Raw genomic sequence first — 26,635 nt, forward strand, 5'->3', positions numbered from 1 at the left:
AAATAAAGAAAACTGAATAGAAAGTGTCTTTTTCAGTCCAATCTCTCATTAACTGGCCATAAACCCAGTGTCTCCATCCACTGTCACTGATCCAACGCCATGGGTTTTACTGGTGAATCAGTGTTGTAGAAGATGACGGTGTTTCCATGGTAACTACAGAGCCTCTGAACATCCAAATGGGTCATATCTGATGACCATGAAAAGATGACAAACTGTATTTTACACCAATTATTTACATGTATTGACAGGATTAGTGGATCAACAAGTATTAAACATTTTAGATGATTTTAGTTGATGGTGGATGTTTGGGTTTTCATGGGTTAAATGAGTTCACACATATATATTTTTTTCATTTAACTCTCAATAATGTTGGAGACAGAACTGTTTCAAAATCCTCATCAATATTACTCTTAAAGGTAATTACTGAATGTTTACCACCCATTCTATCTTGCAAACTCTCCAGTATCAATAACAGAAACAACATACTCCTAAAAAGTATAAACACTTTTCATCAGCGCATTAACATTTTCATGTGAGCGAGTGATGTTAGTGTTCCAGCTGCCAGGTCTTTGGTTTTGTTAATGGGCTTTGTCATCTTTGTCAGGTGGATGTGAAATTAAATTAAATTAAATAACGGTTGTTGTGATAGTGGTGACAAAGAAAGCAGGTGGTGTTGAATTATTTTCCCTTCTACCTGACACAACTGTGTTTGCATTGGACCAGTTTGTCATCACACATTTCTTGCTACTAAATAGATGTTCCCCATAAAATCCTTTACTCCAATGTCATCTTAAATCAACTTCTATTACTCATATAAAACACACAGATTAATTTTAACTTCTACAATACCTGCTTTTTTATGTACTATGAATTGCACCGTCAGCTCAAAGTATTTTTTCTTGGCAGATAATGTTGTGAAAAGAACAGTTGTAATAAAAAGGAACAGAATGTGGTTGTTAAAGTGATCAAACTTCAACAAAAATCTGACAACGTGCAGAGAAAAAGCTGTTTCTTAATTGTTGTGCAATGACATTTTTATTTTATTTTGTTTAACCTTTATTTAACCAGGAAAACCTCATTGAGATTAAAAATCTCTTTTCCAAGAGTATCCTGGCCAAGACGGGCAGCAGTACATTAAATAGTTACAGACACAAACTTTCATACATAAAACAAAAACAAGTTTTCTTTTTTTTTTTTTTTCTTTTCTTTTTTATAATGGGCTCAGCTGGCTGACAGGCAGCTGTCTGTACCGATAAGGCAGCAGCCGACACCAACTGTATAAAAACAAGTTTTCAATACGTAAAAACACATAGTCAAGTCAAACCTTCCAAAGTCAACTTTGAAAAAAAGTGCCCGTGAGATGAAGACAAAGTGCGTCAGGCAAAACATCTGCAGCCAGATGTCTCCCTCTCTAAGTCATACAACATCTTCTTAAAAGTGTCCAACGAAACCATATCCTTAAGTTTCAGGTCTTTTTGTAGTTCATTCCAGGTGAATGGGGCCATATACCTGAAGGCCTGTTTTCCCTGTTCAGTTCTAACTTTAGGAACAGACAAAAAGAAAAGATCCTGAGAACGAAGATTATAAGTGTCTGTGGTTCTCCAACTGATGTAGGTCAGAAGGTAGGATGGAACAGACCTAGAATAGACTTATAAATTAAAATACGCCAGTGACTAAGTCTGTGAGCCGACAAAGAAGACCATCCTACACGATCATAAAGCAAACAAAGATGAGTGAGATTTGAAATTGGTGATGAACCTCAGGGCTCCGTGATACACAGTGTCCAATGACCGTAAGCTATGGGAGGGGACATGCATATACAAGACACCATAGTCCAACACAGACAGAAACATAGCTGAAACCAGTCTCCTCCTTGATTCAAAAGACAGACATGATTTTATTCAAAAGAAGAAGCCAAGTTTTAGTTTTAGTTTTTTAACAAGCTGCTGAATATGAGCAGAGAAAGAAAGGGAGCTGTCAGTTAAAATGCCTAGATATTTATAAGTCGGGACGAGTTCTATCTGAGTTCCCTGAGTAGTGATCAGTGATGGTAGGTTTGACAGTTTGGACCTTGAGTTTAAAAACATCATGACTTTTGTTTTGTCTGCATTTAAAACCAGTCTTAAGTCATGAAAATTTTGTTGGACAGTGTTAAAAGCAAGTTGTAACTGGGTAAGGGCTTGGATAGGTGTGAAGCAGAAGTGTACATGACTGTATCATCAGCATAAAAATGAAATTTTGCATTTGATTTATTCTGATTGATGTTATTAATGTAAAATTAAGGTAGTGTACATGTTACGTCAATAGATGGCACTATTACACCATGGTTTCATGTTGAACTCCCATTTCGGTAGCACTTTTTTGTTTTTTTTGGTCTTTCTGTTGCCACGTAGGGTTGATACCGGTAGTATAGCGCGCCATGTTTCCTTTAGTGTGCACTGTATCACCCTGCAGGTAAGACATGTTTTTTTGCTCTGACTGTTTGGAACCTAAAATTGTTGCAGGTTTAGCTGTTACTTATGGTGTTGTACCTGTATTTCTTTTATGTATAAACACTGACGTAGAGTGTATCACCCTGCAGATGGTTATTGGGCAAAATAAACGGTCCCCCCACGATTTTGAACTCCTCTCTGCCTCGCTCCTTACTGACTGCATCCCTGCTAGCATCCCTTAAAAACACACATAATGCAGAGCCACATAGCTGCGGCAGTGTATGAAACCTAGGCCGTGGGACAGGCAGAGAGATAGGGCTACATAAACTATGAACAAAAGTGGCCCCAGGACTGACCCTTGTGGCACACCTTATGTCAAGGTGAGTGAGCTGGAAGTACAGCCATCTACCTGCACACACTGCTTCCTGTCTGTCAGGTAATTTTTAAACCAGCCAACTGCGTGTTCCCACACTCCTGTTTTAAATAATCTATGTAAAAGAATAGAGTGATCCACAGTGTCAAAAGCTTTTGAAAAAAAAAGGGCTGCACATTGCTGTTTGTTATCAATAAAATCTATAGTGAAATTTTCAGCGGTATAATCATTTAAGACAGGACACAGATGCATATAGGGGTAAAAAATTCAGTTTATTAAGGCCTGTTTGCAGCTCAGATATCTTATATGTGCTCAAAACAGGCAGGAATGTAAAACTTTGACAATATAAAAAGAGCAGAATAAACCACAGATGAATCTAAAAAGCAGGACTCACCTGAGTCACACCCAAAACATAATTATTTTACAAGTGACATTACTAACACAACAGTTTGAGGATCTGTTTGTGTAGGTTTCCACCATTCACCAGATTCATCAAACTGCAAACATCTCCTTCTCTTTACCATACCGTTTTTGTAGCAGAACATGTCAGGTCTGTTGGCTGATGGGTTGACTGTTGTGTTTATAGTAACCAGGACCAAACCCCAAAAAGAAGCAAAACAATCCTTAACCACATTGCCAACATGAATTGTAGAAGAACTGGCTTTAAATCAAACAAAGATTGTGGTCAGGATACAGCGAAGCTCAAAGGCTGACTGGAGGCCATTTTTTTTCTCTGTTGCTTTTACATTAGAGCAATCAGTTCTGTCTGGTGCAGTGAGTGGAAAAAATTAAAGCCACATTATGAACAAACAGGCAGATCATGCAAATGAAAGGCAGTTCATTTACTTCTTTTTTTTTTCTTTTTTGTTTTTAACCCTTTCATGCATAGTGGTCAGTACAGTGGACAGTTATTCTACAGCTGATCTCTTGTATATTCATGGGTTTTGTTGTTTTACTTCCATATCAGCCAACATAGTGGACACTTATGCATCATCCAAAACACTGCAATTCATACCATTACTGTAACGTTGCTGCTCTTGATAAACCTGATCTGCAGTGACATGTTTTAGTGTAAATTAATTGCTAATTGTTATTAGACTGTAATTAACAATTTTCTGAAACAAAACCCAGAAAGCAAAATTCTTATGGCTTAAATCTGGCCCAAAACTGGCATGCCATTTTGGCAAAGTTCTGGGAGGATGTATGGGCCCTAAATAGGCAAGCCAAAATCAAACTAGAAGGAAGCCAAAATTCACCCAAAACTAATTGCGGACTTCCAAAATATAGCCATAATTGTCCCAGAAAAGCCCCAAATCCCCATAATCCAGCCAAAGAGTGGCCAAAACTGACCCAAAGAGAAGCCAAAAGGAGGCCAAAATTCACCCAAAATTTGTGTTGATCATGCTTTTAAAATGAAGTGGGGTAGAAATTGGGTAGAAATTCCTACTCTTTGTGCAGTGTTTTGGCTTTACAGAAATATGCCGAAACACAACCAAAACACATCCATATATGGAATAAGATGTTGCCGCTCTTCAGTCAATCTTCTGTCTTGCCATAAACATGCCATACCATCCCTATACTTGATCCTGCTCTTTACCCAGTCTTTTGCTTAACCAGACATATGCCATAACTCAGCCATATATTGCTGGTGCCTCCATATCTATTATGGATAACCTTAATCATACCACAGTTGAGCCTAAAGGTTTTCATAATGCCAAAAGAAAGCCAAAAATGCCAAATGTATGCCATAATACTGCCAAAATATTTGCTATCTGGGAAAGTTTTTGTTGTTGTTTTTTTTTTTCGCATATCCTCCCGAGACCCAGTAATGCATTTTGTTGTCTGTAGGGGACAAAAGTTTGACAGTTTAACTTAAAAAATACTGTCCATTACAAAGGACATTCCATTAAAAAAATCAATCAATGAATAAAAATTATTTTTAAAATGTATCTGAAAAAACTGTTGCATTATGCGGTCTCCAATCAAGACAAATTTTTAATGTAAAAAAGCTAAAACTAGCAATTTCCTGGGTCTCAGGAGGATATTATCTCCATGAAATGAGTAATAATTAGTATTTGAGTATGATAAAAATGTGAGAAAACATCAGATTAGCGGCATTAAAAATGTTTTTGTGTCATAGTTTTCGCACAGTATATCACTTTCTGATGATGAGTTTTAAATACATGTTTTTTTGTTTCAACAATTAAACGCATGGTGTCCAGCTGAGTGGACATTTTTGTAACCAGGGGTGTAAGAAAATATCAGTATCGCAATATATCGCAATACTTCTTCACAATACTGTATCAATATTAAAAAGTACTGTATCGATATTTTAGGTATTTATTCAAAAGCAGACATGGTGGAGGTACATTTTTGTTTTTTTGTTTTTCAAACTCTTTTATATCTATATTCACATGGGTATTTTGTTCTGTTGTTTGTATACTACAAAAATGGTACTGTGATACTGCAGGTTATAAATGTAGTTTTTTTTAAATTGTTAACGCTGTTTTGTTGAATAATGGATAATTCAAGCATCCTAAAAGCACTTTTTACTGTCTGAAAGAGGCAAATGTTTGTTTGTTTTTTTATTGGGAATACACAAAAATATTATGATGTTGGATGATTTAGGGACTGAAAACTATATATTCTTTTTGCAAAAGAATACGAACATTTAAGCAGAATCTTAAACTGTAATGTCAGTAAAATATTATTTATTTATTTATTTGAGTGGTTTTTTTGTACCGGTAAAGCCACACGTTAAAACTTGATTTATCCAAATGCTGCACTGTAAGTTTTCCCGTGAAATAATCTTTTAAAAATAGAAACAAAACAAAAAATATTGCCTTGTTAACAGTATCGTGATATATCGTGATATAACGTATTGTGATCCTAGTATTGTGTTTTGTATTGCATCGCCACATTCTTGCCAATACACACCCCTATTTGTAACTCCATGAAAAATAAGTTCATAAAAAAAAAAAAAAAATTAAATTGCATTGCTTTTTTCATGCCTAAAGAGGAATAAAAACACTGAAGAAAAAAAATATTGACTAAGGTTCTCATAATTCATGCATGAAAGGGTTAATCTTGTGTTTTATTCTGGAGCAAGAAAAAGCCCGAAGAGCCACAGTGTTTAGTCTCTTCCTGTCCTCCTTCACATAACAGTTGTGTAGGTACTTCAGTGTGTAATGTGCACAGGATCCATGTAGTCTTTCATCTCAGGCCTAAACTGTTCACGTACACAGTCAGATGTGTCCTTTTAAATATGTCTCCTCCTCTCTCTCCTCCTCCTCTTCTTCCTTCTCCTGCTGCCTCCACTTCATACAGGGTGAACAAACTGGTAGACCAGTCTCTGAGACACGTCAGGTTTGCGGATGATGCCCTTCTTGTAATATTGGCGTATGGAGCGGCTCAGCTTGTCATAGTTCATAGCAGGTCGATTCTTCCTCATCCCCCACAGTCTGGCAACGTGAGCAGAGTCTTCGATTTTGAAAATACCTGAAATCAAAAGACACACGTTTGTTGCCACACGACACTGTTTATGGACACTTAAACCAACAAGAGAGACGAGAGAGACATCCCAGCAATTATGGTTTTATATGTTTAGACCAGGGGTCTCAAACATGTGGCCCGGGGGCCAAATGTGGCCCTCCAAAGGTCCCAATCCAGCCTGTGGAATGAATTTGCAAAGTGTAAAAATTCCACAGTCAAGGCTGTGGAACTCATTTTAGCTCGGGTTCCACAAAAGACATGCGGCCAAATCTGGCCCACCAAAGAGTCCAGTTCGGCCCTTGGGATGAATTTGTGAAATGCAAAAATTACACTAAGATATTAACAATCCTTTTAGTTCAGGTTCCACATTCAGACCAATTCAATCTCAAGTGGGCAGGACCAGTAAAATACTATCATAATAACATATAAATAATGACAACTCCAAATTTTTCTCTTTGTAAACGGAAATATTTTCATGTATTTACACTAAAACAAAGTTTAGTTTCACAAAAAATGTGAGTAATCTCTACAAATATGAACAACCTGAAATGTCTAAAGAAAATTAAGCACAACTTTAACAATTTTCTGCCTGTTACTAAGTGTTTAGTGTCTTTGTAGATCCGATCCATAATGCACATGTAGAAATGATAAGTTGAGGCATAATATTGTTAAAATTGCACTAAATTTTCTTAATTTTTTAAATTCAAATTTCATTTTTTTTCAGGTTATTCTTTTTTTTTTTTTTTGGTTTGGATAGTTAATAAAAGTAAGTATTTTCATAATTTAATGGGTTTTTTTGCACTAAAACAGACAAAAATTTGGAGTTGTCATTATTTATATGTTATTATGTTATTATTTTACTGGTCTGGCCCACTGGAGATTAAATTGGGCTAAATGTGGCCCCTGAAAGAAAATGAATTTGAGACCCCTGGTTTAGACTCATGTATTTGAATAGATTTATCAATTCTGTAGAAGTGATTTTTTTTTTTTTTTTTTAAATCTTGCATATACAAGGGAGTTTCCCAGTTTGGGATTAATAAAGTCTATCTATCTATCTATCTATCTATCTATCTATCTATCTATCTATCTATCTATCTATCTATCTATCTATCTATCTATCTATCTATCTATCTATCTATCTATCTATCTATCTATCTATCTATCTATCTATCTATCTATCTATCTATCTGTTCTCAGATGAACCCCCAGCAGTTCTACAAAGAAGGAATCTACCCATGGAAACATAGATTGCAAAAGTGCTGGAGCTTTTGTAGAAAACATTTTTTGTTATTCTGATGAGTGAACTTTTTATTACATTCGAGAAGTTTTTGACTCCCCCTCATATGTTAAAATATACTCTTTAATTGTATTTTTTGGTTTTTCCAAAGACAGCCGTAAAGTGTGTCTTTCTGTCTGAATCATCTCTAAATAAAACAAGATGGATTAAAATGCCTAGTCCTGGTTTATCTGTTACAAGCGTACCTTTTTCTTTATTGAGCCAGCGGATGCAGCGTCCATAGTTGTGAGGTTTGAGAAGGAGTTCTCTGAGGAACTGCCACAGATGAATCGGCTGTCCTGAACTAGATGAGTCCGCTTCAGACCACAGCTCCTCACCGACTAAAATGAAAGAGAACAGTTTGATTATGACGCTTTGAGAGCAAATACAACCTTAAACTGGAGCTATGGTTAGCTAGGGTCACAGATAGCCATCACATGTAAGATTAAGGGTTAGGCTTGGGATCTCTACTCAACATCTCTACCAATAGAAACTGAGTGACCCAACAGTTCGGAGTAAAGAGTCGAAGGCAATGCGAGGGCCAGGGTTGGGGTTAGATTTACTCTTTAGCTGCATTTAGCCCATAAAGACCCAGGGCTAATTTTGTAGCAGTTCCCAAATGATTTTTTCTTTTCCACTGAACCTTCCTTAAGTGATTTATCACCATTTATTACAATATTATACATTGCATTTTGCAGGTATTTTCATATTTTCTTATATCTAATTTATTGATCATGTAGATTTTCATAAAAGTTACAGCAAATTCAAAGGTTATTAAATCAGAAACAGAGAAAACTAAAGAAAAAGTGACTCTTTCAGCAAGATATCCATAACTGAACATTAAAAAAAGCATCTGCATCCACTGTCATTTGTGAAACTCCATGGGTTTAACTGGTGAGTCAGTGTTGTAGAACACAGGTGTCAAACATGCGGCCCAGGGGCCAAATCTGGCCCGCCAAAGGGTCCATTCCGGCCCGTGGGATGAAAGTGCAAAAATTAACCTGAACAGTCGAGGTTGTCAAAAATCATTTTGGTTCAGGTTCCACATACAGACCAATGTGATCTACAGTAAAAATAACAACACAATAATCCATAAATGATGACAATGACAAGTTTTCTTTGTGAAAAATTATGTAGAAAAAATTTCAGTAAAAAAAATACCATTACACTGTGAAAATATTTACATTTATAAAACTATTCTTTCACAATTAAATGCAAATAAATACATAAATAAAAACAAAGATGAACAACCCGAAATGTACAATTTTACCAATATTCTGCCTGTTACTAAATGTTTTGTGCATTTATAGATCCACTGTGATCTGTAGTTGTGTTAATGGTAAGAGATGTAATATTGTAGAAATTGTTCAAATTTTAGTTCCAAACTCCAAAATTTTGACAATATTCTGCCTGTTACCAAATGTTTATGTAACGTTGTGCGTAATATACATGTGTAAATAATAAATCGAGGCATAATATTGTTAAAATTGCACTAATTTTCAAATGAAATTTCTGTTTTTTCAGGTTATTCAGATCTTTTTTGTAAAATGTAAACATTTTCTTAATTTAATTGGGTTTTTTTTGTACTAAAACAAAAACAAAAAACCCTTGGATTTGTCATTATCAAGCCCGGATTAACCATATGGGCAACTGGGCAATTGCCCAGGGGCCCGCGACCTCTGAAGGGCCCTGGATAGCTCGGGCATAACAAAAATATCTGGTTATCTTTTGCTTATAAATGAAACTGTCCGCTGCCCGGAGCCATTGCACTGCACAGAAACCCTGCTCCTGCTGTCTGTGACCGTGAGCTGAGACCCTCTCCTCATTGGTCAGTCCAAAAAGCTAATCAGCGGTGACGCAAATCAACGTGCGTGCACTGAGCGGGATGTGAGACGTCAAGAACTACGCAACGTACGCGAATCAAAACATTGCAAACATGGAGAAGCAGCTAAGTGGGAGCGCCAAATGAAAATTAAAAAAGGAGAGGGGCATTAAAAAAGCTGAAAATTTAAAGAACATACCTAAAACAGGTAATTTATTTACTGTGTCTAACATGAGAGAAAGCAGATTTCAAGATGTTTACATTGCAATTACTTTAACTCTCTTGTTGAATTCTGAGGTGACAAGGGGATTTCTGTTTAAAATTCATATCTGATTCTATCAGATTATGTTTGTGTTTTTGTCTGTGGGCTTTTTCTGATGATTCAATACATTTGTGTTGGCAAAAAGTGTTCTTAAATAAATACTGGATAGTTTGGAAATGGTTTCTTATTTATTTTTTGTGAAAATGGAGGACACTTCCCTCTCTTTCAAATGTAGTGGATCAATTTTAGATTATACTGATGCTAATGTGTTTTGTTTTCATATCATCATATGCAAATGAGTGGCCTTGACAAGAGGCTATAGTGGTGCACTTATAGTTCTACGAGCATTTATACATTTGTACATCAAAATGCATTTGATGATAGTTAGATATCGAAGTATAGGGTATATTTACATATATTCCTGGAACTTATTCTGTGTTTTGCCAGATTATAGGGATCCTGGGGTTGTGATGATGGGGCCCTTGAATATTGTTGCCCAGGGTATGATGAAGCGTTAATCTGGCCCTGGTCATTATTTATAGGTTATTAAGTCATTATTTCACTGGTCTGGCCCGCTTGAGATCAAATTGGGCTAAATATGGCCCCTGAACCAAAATGAGTTTGACACCCCTGCTGTAGAAGATAACAGTGTTTACATCTTCACTACATAGCCTCTGAACGTCCAAATGGGGGGAAAAACTGCATTTTACACCATTTATTTCCATGTATTGATAGGATTAGTGGATCAACAGTTATTAAACATTGTAGATCAGTAGTTGGTTTTGGTCACCAGTGGGTGTTTGGGGTTTTATGGGTTAAACATTCAGCCACATGTTCAACACAAATCCTAGAGCACAGGTGTCAAACATGCGGCCCGAGGGCCAAATCCAGCCTGTGGGATGAATTTAAGAAATGCAAAAATGACACTGAAGATATTAACAATCAAGGATGTTAAACACATTTCAGGTCAATTCAATCTAAAGTGGATCAGACCAGTAAAATACTATCATAATAACCTAGAAATAATGAAAACTGCACATTTTTGTCTTTGTTTTAGAGTAAAACAAAAAAAAAGTAAAATTACACAAAAATAGTTACATTTACAGGCCATCCTTTTACAAAAAAATGTGAATAACCTAAAAAAAATATTAACAACTTGAAATATCTGAAGAGAAGTATGTAGAATTTTACCAATATTCTGCCTATTGCTAAATGTTGTGTGTATTTGTAGATCCACTGTGGTCTGTAAGTTGTTTAAATGACAAACTAAGGCATAATATTGCTAAAATTGAGCTTATTTTTCTTAAGAATTTTCAAGTTGTTCATATTCGTTCATGTTATGTTCAGTACAGTTCGTAGATTATGGAATTTTACTTTTTTCAAAACTTTGGAGTTGACATTATTTATCAGTTCTTATCCTGTTATTTATATTATTTTACTGGTCCGGCCCACTTTATGTCATATTAGTCTGTATGTGGCCCCTGAACTAATATGAGTTTGACACCCCTGTCCTAGAGGATGTTCCGATTGTATAGTGCCTTATTTCTTCTGTTATAACCCTTGGTGTTTGGGAGAAAGAAAAGAAAATAAAACCAAACCAACCTGTTGTTTTGGGGTCTCCAACCGAGCACCTCTCTTTCATCCACGCAGCTGCAAAGAAAATGAAGTTGAATTTGCATGTTTTTCTTTTGTTTATTCTCTTCTAGAAGTACATGACACAACTTCAAAACATCTGACACTATGACAAACGAGTCCAAACTCACCTGACTTCCAGATGTCCAGGTGTGCATGCAACGTGTCTCCGCATTGAGGGGAGCGCTGCCGAAACTCCTCCTCACTCATGGCACACAAGTCCTTTCCTGTCAGCTCCTGAAAGGCTTTTCCCGCGTGGGGTAACTTATACAGGTGTTCAGTCCAAAGCAACCACTTCTGGACGTTCCCTGTGTTCCACTCAATAGGATCTAGAGAACAAACACAGGGAGAAACACAGTGATGAAAATGGTGAGAAAACTAACACCTGCACCCATGATAACTTAGTTTAGGGTTATTGCACCATGGAGATCTATTGCCCTTCTATTGCCCTTTTATGCACTGTAAGCCTGGACTTTGTATTTACTAAAATGCTTTAATTACAATGTACTTAAATAATTTAAGTTTTATGGCATTACTATAAAAAGTTAGGTATTTTCTATTAATTTGTAGACATAGTTGAAAGTACGAAAAAGTTTAAGTTGAATGGAATTAAATCACTAAGTTTTAGTCATGACCACACCTTTTTATCTCCGCATTGCATTGTGGGTATTGGGCATGTTGTTGAAAATGTGTTAATTTTATGTGCAGGGGTTCAGCGGGTTTGTGGTGTTAGTGTTAATTTGGACTTAATGTGTGTATGGCGGTGTTTATTGGCCTTTTTGTTTGTTTTTGTATTTTTGTAGAGCTGTACCATGAGTCAGAGCCATAGGAAGAACAATGGCTTTTCTGTTCATCAGTGATTATTCTTATAGAATGGTGATCTTAATGTATTGCTGAATTAAAAGCATTTCCTAACCTGGCAAATGATATTGACTCAACTTCCAGCCATGTTACAATACGTTAAATTGAATAATTATACAAAGCACTTTAAATTGCAAAATGTATCAATTTAAATTAACTTGGAATTGAATAAAATGAACTGATGATATTAAGTCTAATGATTAGTGATGGGACTTTTGGCTCTTTGAAGGGAGCCATTCACTGAAAAGAGCCGTTCAAAAGACTGGCTTTTATGTTTTTTGCATTCTTTTGAAACACCAATGTTTTAACGACTAAATAGGCTACATGTGATGATTGACATGACATTTCAAAGGTGTTTAATTGGCGCTGCAGTAAATATTACCTTTCCGTAAAAAAGAATAGTTAGTTCAAATGTGTGGGCTAAATACATGACATGACAGGTGACATTAGGCAAATGCTGGAATTACATTGTATGTAACTCCGACAACATGAACAAAAATATATGTAAATACTAGAAAGCTGCACAATGCACAAATATCTTCAAACCGTTGTTCTTCAAAGTAGAAATAAAATGTGGTAATAAGAAAAGGAATGCCGTGATAAGAAATAGAAAAAAAAAATGTGCACACTTTGGCCTGCAGATGTATGCACCGGATGTTGCTACAACCGAACAAAAAGAAACAATCTTAGCAAAAAGAAAACAATTGAAAACATAGAGGGTTTCAGTGACGCTAAATTGACAGGCAATCGGACACTCCCTCCTGAAAAAAAAAATAAAATAAAATAAGATAAATGAACAGCTCTTTACAAAGACTTGGTTCCCATCGTTCATTTCAAAGAGCCGCTCAAAAGATTCGATTCGTTCGTGAATGTCACATCACTACTAATGATTCTTCAAAGCAATTGACATTGCAACAAATTTTAAGTTAAATTAACTTGGCATTTAGTGTGTTGTACTTAAAATAGCGATTCCATTCAAATCAAGTATTTAAGTTTAATACACTCAAGTTTTCATTACTTAAATTTTTTAAGGCAACGTGTTACCTGAGATTTTTTAAGTAAACTCCACTTATCCGGGCTTACAGTGTGCTTTATTGTCTTATTTATTGTTCTGTAAGCTGTTCCTACATATTTTTGGCTGCTAAGGTGTTTTTATACTTGTCAATGCAAAATAGTCGATGAAACATAATTTTGTTCTGCGCTGTATCCGTGTTGGTATTGTGTTTGAATGACAATAAAGTGTATCTTGAATCTTGAGAGTAAAGCATACTGAGTCAAAATGAGACTTCGTTTTTTATAGTCTGATACCTTTCTTTCGCTGAAGTGAAAAGTAAACCAAACTGTACGCCCTAATCAGATGAACAGATGATTGGGGATTGCTTAGGTTTATGACAGCCAGCAGCCTCACAATGCATAATGCTTCCCCTGTTTGCTTTTCCTAGCAGGAACGACCTCGCCCTTAAGACTGTGTACTCGTCTACTGGCATGAACAAACCATCACTGTCACTATCCAAGAAAATGCATGCAAAGGTCAGGATTAAATAGATCCTGGAGCAAGTAAACATGGCTTTGCGTCAGTAGAGATATGATTGAAGAGATCTGTCATCTCCCTAGAGCTGTCCACACACATATGTTGGTTTTGGGAGATCCAGGAGGTTAGGAGCTTTTGACTCTAGTGTTTTACCTGTGAGTAACGGGCGACATGGTGGGGTTTTGTGAAGAAAAATGGTGTGTAGGTTTTTTGTGTCAGTTATATCCCTTAATACTACAACCCCCCCGTCTCCATTCAAGACTTTAGCAGGTGTTGCTGACGTTGAAGTGCAGCTTACCTAGGGTTTGGGATGTAACGATATGAAAATTTCATATCACGGTTAGTGTGACCAAAATGATCACAGTTATCGTTATTATTGTGGTATTGTTGAAATTGTGCTCAAAATGTTCAAAAAGTACTTATACACACACTGAAATTATTTAACCAGGTTGTATTTTGAAAAAAAAAAAAAAAACAGCGACAAAAAACCCAAATCAAATAATTGGCACAATGCACTTTCTCTTGGCAGAAACATTCAAGTAGTGATGTGACATTTACGAACGAATCGAATCTTTTGAACGGCTCTTTGAAATGAATGATGGGAACCGAGCAACAGTGATTAATCACTGTTGTGTTTTGTGCAATTTTTTCCATATGTTTACACACATTTATTGTTCTTGTTTTGAGGAGAATAAAATGTTATTTCATAAGAAAATGTTTTAATTTCTTCTTCATTTTCAGGCTACAGACTAGTCCACATAACGTACCACGATGTTTTTTGGTCAAATTCCAGCATTTGCCTAATGTCACCTCTCATGTCATGTGTTTAGCCCACACATTTGAACTAACTATTCTTTTTTACGGTGTGATAATATTTACTGCCGTGCCAATTAAACACCTTTAAAATGTAATGTCAATCATCACATGTAGCCTATTTAGTCATTAAAACACTGGTGTTTCAAAAGAATGCAAAAAACATAAAAGAGCCAGTCTTTTGAACGGCTCTTTTCAGTGAACAGCTCCTGACTGAACGGCTCCCTTCAAAGAGTCAAAAGTCCCATCACTACGTTCAAGTATTAACCCTTAGTGGTCTGAGCGTGTTTTGGCTGTTTTTCAGTACTTTTGATTTTGCCTTTATATACTGTATAATGAAATGTTTACTATACCCATGTTTGGTATCTTTTCTTTCAGCACAACTTCATTTATATCATCTGTCTAGTATTTTTTTTCCACTTTAACCTACTATATAAACATAAAAGGCCAGAAAACACAAAAAATATATAAAATCCGATTTTAAAAATGTATATAATTTATTGCATAAATAACACAAAGATCCTTGACAAACCTGTTCAAAGACTTTAAAAGTGAAGATTGGTTCCAAATATTAGGTATATACAATTAAAACTGTAATAAATTAAAACTATACTCAAATATTTGACATAAAAGCAGAGCTTTACATAGACGTTTTCTGCGGTAATCAAACACAGTTAGCATGATAATTAGAATTTAAACCAGGGGTGTCAAACATGCGGCCCAGGGGCCAAATGCGGCCCACCAAAGGATCCAGTTCGGCCCCTGGGATGTTTTTGCCAAGTGCAAAAATTCCACAGTTCTGAAATGAATTAAGCAAAAAAAAAAAAAAAAAAAAAAAGCTTGAATTAAGGAAAAAATCTTCAATTAAGCCAAAAGAAAAAATCTTCTATTAAGTAAAAAATATCATCAATTAAACAAAAAAAAATCTCAAATTTAGCAAAAAATCTTGAGTTAAGCCAAAAAAATCTTCAAATAAGTTAAAAAAAATTTTGAATTAAGCCAAAAAAAAAAAAAAAAATCTTCAAATAAGTAAAAAAAAATTTGAATTAAGCCAAAAAAAAAAAAAAATCTTCAATTAAATAAATAAAAAAAAATCTTGAATTAAGCCAAAAAAAAAAAAAAAAAAAAAAAATCTAGAATTAACAACTTAAATTTTTTTTCTTTGTTTTACTGCAAAAAATAATATTAAATTATGAAAACCAAATTAACCACCATTAATTTGGTGTTAAGTTTTCTATTTCTCTGGTATATTTTCACCTTTTTATGTTTCGCTTATTTGTTTGCTTGGATACATTGTTTTTTTGTTTTTTTCTTTTTCCTATATTGGATGCTGGGTAGCTGAATTTGTTATGTAGGACAGGCATTAATATAAGCATTTTGCTTCTGCCTGTGCCTTTCAGTCATAACCTGTTGGTAATGTTTGTAATGTTTGAAGTGCTGTTGTTGACACTGGTTATTATGTGATGACTGAATAAAGAATTTCATCATCCAAAAAAAAAAAAAAAAAATTACATTTACAAACTATCCTGTAACACTAAAATATGAATAACCTGAACAAATATGAAGAACCTGAAATGTCTAAAGAAAATTAAGCACAGTTTTAATATTTTTTCTGCCTGTTCCTCAGTGTTTAGTGTCTGTGTAGATCTGATCCATAATGCACATGTAGAAATAATAAGTTGAGGAATAATATTGTTAAAATTGCACTAAATTTTCTTACGTTTTTAAATTTAAATTTCAGTTTTTTCAGGGTTTTTTTATTTTTATTTTGGATAGTTTATAAAAGTAAGTATTTTCATAATTTAATTGGGGTTTTTTTTTACACTAAAGCAAAGACAAAAATTTGGAGTTGTCATTATTTATAGGTTATTATGTTATTCAATTAAGCAAAAAACAAAAAATCTCAAATTTAGCAAAAAATCTTAAATTAAGCCAAAAACAAAATCTTCAATTAAGTAAAAAAAAAAATCTTGAATTAAGCCAAAAAAAAAAAAAAATCTTCAATTAAGTAAAAAAAAATATTGAATTAAGCCAAAAAAATCTAGAATTAACAACTCATTATTTGTAGGTTATTATGTTATTATTTTACTGGTTCGGCCCACTTTAGATCAAATTTAGCTGAATATGGCCCCTGAACTAAAATGAGTTTGACACCCCTGAATTAAGCCAAAAAAATATCTTCCGTTGAGCAAAAAAAAATCTTCAATTAAGCAAAAACAAATCTTCAATTAAGTGAAAAAAAAATAAAAATCTTCAATTAAGCAAAAAAAAAAAATCTCAAATTTAGCAAAAAATCTTCAATTAAGCAAAAAAAAATCTTCAATTAAGTAAAAAAAAAATCTTCAATTAAGTCAAAAACAAAACAAAAAAAGTTCAGTTAAGTTAAAAAAAAAATCTTCAATTAAGCCAAAAAAAATCTAGAATTGACAACTCATTATTTATAGGTTATTATGTTATTATTTTACTGGTTCGGCCCACTTCAGATCAAATTTAGCCGAATATGGCCCCTGAACTAAAATGAGTTTGACACCCCAGAATTAAGCCAAAAAAATATCTTCCGTTGAGCAAAAAAAAATCTTCAATTAAGCAAAAACAAATCTTCAATTAAGTGAAAAAAAAAAAATTAAAAATCTTCTATTAAGCGAGAAAAAAAAAATCTCAAATTTAGCAAAAAATCTTCATCCATCCATCCATTCATTCTCTTCCGCTTATCCGGGGCCGGGTCGTGGGGGTAACAGTCTAACCAGGGATGCCCAGACTTCCCTCTCCCCAGACACCTCCTCCAGCTCTTCCGGGGGGATCCCGAGGCGTTCCCAGGCCAGCCGAGAGACATAGTCTCTCCAACGTGTCCTGGGTCTTCCCCGAGGTCTCCTCCCGGTGGGACATGCCCGGAACACCTCCCCAGGGAGGCGTCCAGGAGGCATCCGAAACAGATGCCCGAGCCACCTCAGCTGGCCCCTCTCGACGCGGAGGAGCAGCGGCTCTACTCCGAGCTCCTCCCTGGTGACTGAGCTCCTCACCCTATCCCTAAGGGTGCGCCCAGCCACCCGACGGAGGAAACTCATTTCGACCGCTTGTATCCGGGATCTGGTCCTTTCGGTCATGACCCAAAGCTCATGACCATAGGTGAGGGTAGGAACGTAGATTGACCGGTAAATTGAGAGCTTCGCCTCTCGGCTCAGCTCCTTCTTTACCACAACCGACCGGTACAGCGACTGCATCACTGCAGACGCTGCACCGATCCGTCTGTCAATCTCACGCTCCATCCTTCCCTCACTCGTGAACAAGACCCCGAGATACTTAAACTCCTCCACTTGGGGCAAAGACTCCCCACCGACCCGGAGAGGGCAAACCACCTTTTTCCGGTCAAGAACCATGGCCTCGGATTTGGAGGTGCTGATCCAAAAAAAATCTTCAATTAAGCAAAAAAAAAATCTTCAATTAAGTAAAAAAAAAATCTTCAATTAAGTCAAAAACAAAATAAAAAAAAGTTCAATTAAGTAAAAAAAAAAATCTTGAATTAAGCCAAAAAAAATCTAGAATTAATGACTCATTATTTATAAGTTATTATGTTATTATTTTACTGGTTCGGCCTACTTCAGATCAAATTTAGCTGAATATGGCCCCTGAACTAAAATGAGTTTGACACCCCTGATTTAAACGGTAATACTAACCCTTTTACCGCGGTTTATCGTTATATCGGTGATCGTTACATCCCTACCTGGGGTGATGTTGAGCAGTTTGCAGGCGGTTTCGATGTCCTTCAGCACCTCCCCCACCACCATGCTCTGCACCTGCTCCAGCGAGCGCTCTTCCTCCTGCCCTCCCAAACCAGGAGACAGCCCCTGCTCCTGGCTGTCGATGACGGGACACTGCTCCGGCTCCTCCCTGGGCTCCATACGGTTCATGGGCATAGCCAGCGTCTGCGAGGCCTCCGAAACCTTCACCACCCATGTGGCGTCTTCGGTGAGGAGCATGTCGAAGCAGGACAGGTAGAGGCCCGGGATGCCGCGCTCCAGAGCCTCCATGCCGGGTTTGGTGTCCTCCATACCCCAGGGTCCAGCGGAGGCCCTGGTGCGTTCCAGAAGGGTGAAGGAGTTGTCTGTCATCCCCATCCGAGAGCCATACATAGGGTTTGACATAACTGGTAGCTGAAGGAAGGACAGACAAAAACAACATTAAACATGTCTGTGAGCATGTTCAGCTTATTGGTCAGAAGCCATGAACAAAAACATTAAAAGAAGACATGTTTGTACCAGATACAGATACAGGCTCATTGTTATGTTCAGTCCCCGAGCATTTAATTTCACCTTTATTTGACCAGGTTGGTCCCACTGAGATGGGGGATCTCTTTTTTAACGGAGACCTGGCCACATAATAGTAAGTAGTAATAGTAATAGTAATAGTAATGTAGTAGTAGTAGTAGTAGTAGTAGTAGTCACAGTAATAGTAGTAGTAGTAGTAATAGTGGTAGTAGCAGTAATAGTAATAGTAATAGTAGTAGTAGTAGTAGTAGTAATAGTAGTAGTAGTAGTAGTAGTAGTAGTAGTAGTAGTAGTAATAATAGTGGTAGTAGTAGTAATAGTAGTAATAGTAATAGTAGTAGTAGTAGTAGTAGTAATAGTAGTAATAGTGGTAGTAGTAGTAATAGTAGTAGTAGTAATAGTGGTAGTAGTAGTAGTAGTAGTAGTAGTAGTAGTAATAGTAGTAGTAATAATAATAGTAATAGTGGTAGTAGTAGTAATAGTAGTAGTAGTAATAGTGGTAGTAGTAGTAGTAGTAGTAGTAGTAGTAGTAATAGTAGTAGTAATAATAGTAGTAATAGTGGTAGTAGTAGTAATAGTAGTAGTAGTAATAGTGGTAGTAGTAGTAGTAGTAGTAGTAGTAGTAGTAATAGTAGTAGTAATAATAATAGTAATAGTGGTAGTAGTAGTAGTAGTAGTAGTAATAGTAGTAGTAGTGGTAGTAGTAGGGGTAGTAGTAGTAATAGTAGTAGTAGTAATAGTAACAGTGGTAGTAGTTGTAGTAATAGTAGTAGTAGTAGGACTAGTTGTAATAGTAGTAGTAGTAGTAATAGTAGTAGTAGTAGTAGTAGTAGTAGTAGTAGTAGTACTAGTAGTAATAGTAGTAGTAGTAGTAATAGTAGTAGTAGTAGTAGTAGTAGTGGTAGTAACAGTAGTAATAGTAGTAGTAGTAATAGTAGTAGTAGTAGTAGTAGTAGTAGTAGTAGTAGTAGTAGTAGTGGTAGTAATAGAAGTAACAGTAGTAATAGTAATAGTAGTAGTAGTAGTAGTACTAGTAGTAATAGTAGTTGTAGTAATAGTAGTAGTAGTAGTAGTAGTAGTAGTAGTAGTAGTAGTAGTAGTAGTAGTGGTAGTAATAGAAGTAACAGTAGTAGTAGTAGTAATAGTAGTAATAGTAGTAGTAGTAATAGTAGTAGTAGTAGTAGTGGTAGTAGTAGTAGTAGTACTAGTAGTAATGGTAGTAGTAGTGGTAGTAGTAGTAGTAGTAGTAGTAGTAATGGTAGTAATAGTAGTAGTAGTAGTAGTAGTAGTAGTAGTACTAGTAGTAATAGTAGTAGTAGTGGTAGTAGTAGTACTTGTGGTGGTAGTAGTAGTAGTAGTAGTAGTAGTACTGGTAGTAATAGTAGTAGTAGTAGTAAAAGTAGTAGTACTAGTAGTACTAGTAGTAGTAGTAGTAGTAGTAGTACTAGTAGTAGTGGTAGTAGTAGTAGTAGTTGTAGTAGTACTGGTAGTAATAGTAGTAGTAGTAGTAAAAGTAGTAGTACTAGTAGTACTAGTAGTAGTAGTAGTACTAGTAGTAGTAGTAGTAGTAGTAGTACTAGTAGTACTAGTAGTAGTAGTAGTACTAGTAGTAGTAGTAGTGTAGTAGTTGTAGTAGTAGTAGCAGTAGTAGCAGTAGTAGTAGTAGTAATAGTAGTAGTAGTAGTAGTAGTAATGCCAGTGGTAGTAGTAGTACTAGTAGTAATAGTAGTACTAGTGGTACTAGTAGTAGTATCAACTACAACAAACAAAAGGGAAGTTCATGACAGAGTCAATGAGCTTAAAATAATATTATCAACCATGTTTCTCATTTGTAAAATAATCTCATTTTAAGAAAAACATACTATATCTGACTTTGTGTTGTTAAAACCCTAAAAGACGCGTGTGCATAATATCCCAAAGGAACAACATTTTTTTCTCCATTTCATAGATAGACACCACTTACACGATTTCTCAGTTTAAGAATTTTAATTCCATCCTTAGTCATTTGAATTTATTTGTTTCCTTCTTTTCTTATTTAAGGGTTTAAGTGTTGTTTTGTCATGTAGAAGAACCCTCAGACCACTCAGAGAACACAGACTTTCACTTTCACAATAGTCCAGTCTTCTCAACATTATCAAACAATAAACAAACCACAAATTATGTTTTGCTGTCTAACTGTTCTCATGGCAACAAAGTTTGGTTTTGTCAGTTGGTGCCTTTTGGTGAGAACGTACGATGAGGAGATAAAATCACCTCAGGGAAAATCCAGTTGTCCCCAAACGTACAATACCATTAAAATAAAATTAATGAAGTAATTATAGATGGTAGGTCAATTCTTAAAAGTAGGAAAGTAGTTAAAGCAGCGTTCCAATTGGAGTGCTCCATCTATTTACCTTTGGCTAAGGTGTCATACAGTCCAATGGAAGAGGTCTGTTTATCTACTGGCCTCAGGCTCTGTCATGTTAGGAACCAAAGTAAAGAGAGAGAAAAAAAAAAAACAGCCTCCACCCCTTATGATGAATCTGCTTCACAATTAATGGGACTATCCATCACCCATGCCCTATCCCACAGGTGTCAAACATGCGGCCCGGGGGCCAAAACCGGCCCACCAAAGGGTCCAATCCGGCCCCTGGGAGGAATTTGTGAAATGCAAAAATTACACTGAAGATATTAAGGATGTTAACATCATTTTAGGTCAGTTCAATCTAAAGTGGGTCAGACCAGTAAAATACTATCATAATAACCTATAAATAATGAAAACCACAAAATTTCCTCTTTGTTTTAGTATAAGAAAAGTAAAATCACACAATTTTTTTTCCATTTATAGACTAGCCTTTTACAAAAACATGTGAACAACCTGAAATAATAGAAGTATGTGGAATTGTACCAATATTCTGCCTGTTACTAAATATTTTGTGTATTTGTAGATCCACTGTGATCTGTAAGCTGTGATGCACATTTATAAATGATAAACTAAGGTGTAATATTGTTAAAATTGCACTTATTTCCTTCTCTTTTTTTTTTGGTTTGGATAGTTTTTAAATGTAAATATGTTCATAAATGAATGTTTTTTTTATTGCAATAAAACAAAGAGAAACACTTGGAGTTATTATTTAAAGGTTATTATGTATAAATGATAAACTAAGGTGTAATATTGTTAACATTACACTTATTTCTTTCTCTTTTTTTGCTTGGATAGTTTGTAAATGTAAATATGTTCATAATTTAATGTTTTTTTTATTGCAATAAAACAAAGACAAAAACTTGGAGTTATTATTTACAGGTTATTATGTATAAATGATAAACTAAGGCATAATATTGTTAAAATTGCACTTATTTATTTCTTTTTTTTGTTTGGATAGTTTGTAAATGTAAATATGTTCATAATTTAATGTTTTTTTTATTGCAATAAAACAAAGAAAAACTTGGAGTTATTATTTACAGGTTATTATGTATAAATGATAAACTGAGGTGTAATATTGTTAAAATTGCACTTATTTCTTTCTTTTTTGGTGCTTGGTTAGTTTGTAAATGTAAATATGTTCATAAATGAATGTTTTTTTTTTTACTGCAATAAAACAAAGAGAAAAACTTGGAGTTATTATTTACAGGTTATTATGTATAAATGATAAACTAAGGTGTAATATTGTTAACATTACACTTATTTCTTTTTTTTTTTTTTTTTGGTTTGGATAGTTAGTGAATGTAAATATGTTCATAATTTAATGGTTTTTTTAATGGCAATAAAACAAAGAGAAAAACTTGGAGTTATTATTTACAGGTTATTATGTATAAATGATAAACTAAGGTGTAATATTGTTAACATTACACTTATTTCTTTTTTTTTTTTTTTTGGTTTGGATAGTTAGTAAATGTAAATATGTTCATAATTTAATGGTTTTTTTAATGGCAATAAAACAAAGAGAAAAACTTGGAGTTATTATTTACAGGTTATTATGTATAAATGATAAACTAAGGCATAATATTGTTAAAATTGCACTTATTTATTTCTTTTTTTTGTTTGGATAGTTAGTAAATGTAAATATGTTCATAATTTAATGTTCTTTTTTTATTGCAATAAAACAAAGAGAAAAACTTGGAGTTATTATTTACAGGTTATTATGTATAAATGATAAACTAAGGCATAATATTGTTAAAATTGCACTTATTTATTTCTTTTTTTTGTTTGGATAGTTTGTAAATGTAAATATGTTCATAAATGAATGTTTTTTTTATTGCAATCAAACAGAGAAAAACTTGGAGTTATTATTTACAGGTTGTTATGTATAAATGATAAACTAAGGTGTAATATTGTTAACATTACACTTATTTCTTTTTTTTTTTTTGGTTTGGATAGTTAGTAAATGTAAATATGTTCATAATTTAATGTTTTTTTTATTGCAATAAAACAAAGAGAAAAACTTGGAGTTATTATTTACAGGTTATTATGTATAAATGTTAAACTAAGGTGTAATATTGTTAACATTGCACTTATTTTTCTTAAGAATTTTCAGGTTGTTCATATTTGTTCATGTTACGTTCAAATACAGTTCGTAGATGTACACATTTTCATTACGGAATTGTACTTTTTTCACTCAAAAACATAGAGAAAACTTTTGAGTGGATGTTATTTATAAGTTCTTATCGTATTATTTATATTATTTTACTGATCCAGCCCACTTTAGATTAGATTAAGCTGAATGTGGCCCCTGAACTAACATGAGTTTGACACCCATGCCCTATTCTCAACCAAGGTTCAAGAAAACTGAAGTAATACTTTTTGCATAATCCTGCTGACAGAAAGATAAATGGAACTGATCGCATAATGGAGCATAATATAAAATAATTGGAGCTACTCTACGATTTTACAAATAGTGTTTTAGCTTTTTTTTTCTTTACAAAACTAGTTAAAAAGCAATTCAATTAAAATGCATTAAATCAAAATTACAATACCTCTTCCAAAAGTTTCGTAGTCTTAGGGTTAATAAAGAGACTCCATGAGAGTATGTGCAGGCGTGACTGAGCAGAGAAGAACTGAGTGGATCTCCTTTAAGAACCCCAAAGTCAGACTGAGATATTGGGGAAATGACCCTCATGAGAGTTAAAACACACACAGCGCTGCAAAGTGGATTTGACTGAGTCTCTTATTTGTGGGTCAGTGGCCCAGAATGCCTTGTGGTTTGGGGGTGGGTGACTTGCATGGAGCCCCTGAAGAAGCTCTGCCGCCTGCGTGGACTTTCAAGGTGCCGTCTCTGCGGTCCTCTGTCTCCACTGTCAGCTGGAGTTTTTTTAATCAAATCGGCCTGATCACAATCAAGGTGCACAAGTATATTTGCATCAGTTATTAATCAGTATTGCAAAAAGATACCCCCAAAACCATTCCCAAAATGTTTCTTTGGCCATCTTATTACTAGATCTTACAATCCTCCAAATTTGAAGAAAATCAGATAAAAACTGATAAAATGGAAGTGAGTAATAACTAGTATGAGAAAATGTTAAAATGTGAGAAAACATCAGATTAGCAGCATTAAACATGTTTTTATTTCATTGTTTTCATATCATTTTCTGATATTGGGTTTTAAATACATATTTCTTTGCTTCAAGAATATAATGCGTGATGTAGCTGAGTGGACATTTTTGTAAATCCATGAAAAAAAACAAAAAAACAACTCAATTGTATTGTTTTTTTCATGCCTATGGAGGAAAAAAAAACTCAAAAAAACAAAAAAAAACCCCCAAAAAACTCTCAAAAAAAAAAAAAAAAAACTAACGGCCTGATCACAATCAAGGTGCACAAGTATATTTGCATCAGTTATTAATCAGTATTGCAAAAAGATACCCCCAAAACCATTCCCAAAATGTTTCTTTGGCCATTTTATGATTAGATCTTGCAATCCTCCAAATTTGAAGAAAATCGGATAAAAACTGATAAAATGGAAGTGAGTAATAACTAGTATGAGAAAATGTTAAAATGTAAGACAACATTAGATTAGCAGCATTATATTTCATTGTTTTCATATCATTTTCTGATATTGAGTTTTAAATACATGTTTCTTTGCTTCAAGAATATAATGCATGATGTAGCTGAGTGGACATTTTTGTAAATCCATGAAAAAAAAACAACAAAACTCAATTGTATTGTTTTTTTCATGCCTAAGGAGGAAAAAAAAAACTCAAAAAAAACAAAAAAAAAAAACCCCAAAAAACTCTCTCAAAAAAAAAAAAAACTAACGGCCTGATCACAATCAAGGTGCACAAGTATATTTGCATCAGTTATTAATCAGTATTGCAAAAAGATACCCCCAAAACCATTCCCAAAATGTTTCTTTGGCCATCTTATAATTAGATCTTGCAATCCTCCAAATTTGAAGAAAATCGGATAAAAACTGATAAAATGGAAGTGAGTAATAACTAGTATGAGAAAATGTTAAAATGTGAGACAACATCAGATTAGCAGCATTATATTTCATTGTTTTCATATCATTTTCTGATATTGAGTTTTAAATACATGTTTCTTTGCTTCAAGAATATAATCCATGGTGTAGCTGAGTGGACATTTTTGTAAATCCATGAAAAAAAACAAAAAAACAACTCAATTGTATTGTTTTTTTCATGCCTAAGGAGGAAAAAAAAACTCAAAAAAACAAAAAAAAACCCAAAAACTCTCTCAAAAAAAAAAAAAAAAAACTAACGGCCTGATCACAATCAAGGTGCACAAGTATATTTGCATCAGTTATTAATCAGTATTGCAAAAAGATACCCCCAAAACCATTCCCAAAATGTTTCTTTGGCCATCTTATGATTAGATCTTGCAATCCTCCAAATTTGAAGAAAATCGGATAAAAACTGATAAAATGGAAGTGAGTAATAACTAGTATGAGAAAATGTTAAAATGTAAGACAACATTAGATTAGCAGCATTATATTTCATTGTTTTCATATCATTTTCTGATATTGAGTTTTAAATACATGTTTCTTTGCTTCAAGAATATAATGCATGATGTAGCTGAGTGGACATTTTTGTAAATCCATGAAAAAAAACAACAAAACTCAATTGTATTGTTTTTTTCATGCCTAAGGAGGAAAAAAAAAACTCAAAAAAACAAAAAAAAAACCCCAAAAAACTCTCAAAAAAAAAAAAAAAAAACTAACGGCCTGATCACAATCAAGGTGCACAAGTATATTTGCATCAGTTATTAATCAGTATTGCAAAAAGATACCCCCAAAACCATTCCCAAAATGTTTCTTTGGCCATCTTATAATTAGATCTTGCAATCCTCCAAATTTGAAGAAAATCGGATAAAAACTGATAAAATGGAAGTGAGTAATAACTAGTATGAGAAAATGTTAAAATGTGAGACAACATCAGATTAGCAGCATTATATTTCATTGTTTTCATATCATTTTCTGATATTGAGTTTTAAATACATGTTTCTTTGCTTCAAGAATATAATCCATGGTGTAGCTGAGTGGACATTTTTGTAAATCCATGAAAAAAAACAACAAAACTCAATTGTGTTGTGTTTTTTTATGCCTAAGGACGAAAAAAAAAACTCTCAAAAAAAACAAAACAAAAAACAAAAACTCAACTAACGGCCTGATCACAATCAAGGTGCACAAGTATATTTGCATCAGTTATTAATCAGTATTGCAAAAAGATACCCCCAAAACCATTCCCAAAATCTGATAAAAACGGATAAAATGGCGACCCAATGAGTGTGAAAAACGTGCACAATTTTATTGTTATAAGAGAATAAAATTATTGTACATAATGTTTTGTAACACAATAAATAATTACTACTCAACTCCTGTGTCTTTTTTATTACAAAATACACACATCACATTGCTAGACATTTATTGATCATTTTTGTTGAACA

General features: G+C 34.3%; 1 protein-coding gene across 1 annotated transcript in view; it reads right to left on the reverse strand.

Moving 5' to 3' along the window:
• Window positions 1–5,886: 5,886 nt before the first annotated feature.
• Window positions 5,887–26,635, reverse strand: part of spdef (SAM pointed domain containing ets transcription factor) — a 35,593-nt gene continuing 14,844 nt past the window's right edge. The window contains exons 2-6 of the mRNA XM_030133695.1: window positions 18,216–18,645; window positions 11,421–11,618; window positions 11,260–11,307; window positions 7,780–7,914; window positions 5,887–6,303 (exon numbers count right to left, since the gene is read on the reverse strand). Coding sequence (XP_029989555.1) covers window positions 6,125–6,303; window positions 7,780–7,914; window positions 11,260–11,307; window positions 11,421–11,618; window positions 18,216–18,636 — 981 coding nt within the window. The 5' untranslated portion in view covers window positions 18,637–18,645 and the 3' untranslated portion in view covers window positions 5,887–6,124. The remainder of the gene's footprint in view (window positions 6,304–7,779; window positions 7,915–11,259; window positions 11,308–11,420; window positions 11,619–18,215; window positions 18,646–26,635) is intronic.

Source organism: Sphaeramia orbicularis, chromosome 5, assembly GCF_902148855.1.
Source record: "Sphaeramia orbicularis chromosome 5, fSphaOr1.1, whole genome shotgun sequence".
Lineage (NCBI taxonomy): Eukaryota > Metazoa > Chordata > Actinopteri > Kurtiformes > Apogonidae > Sphaeramia > Sphaeramia orbicularis.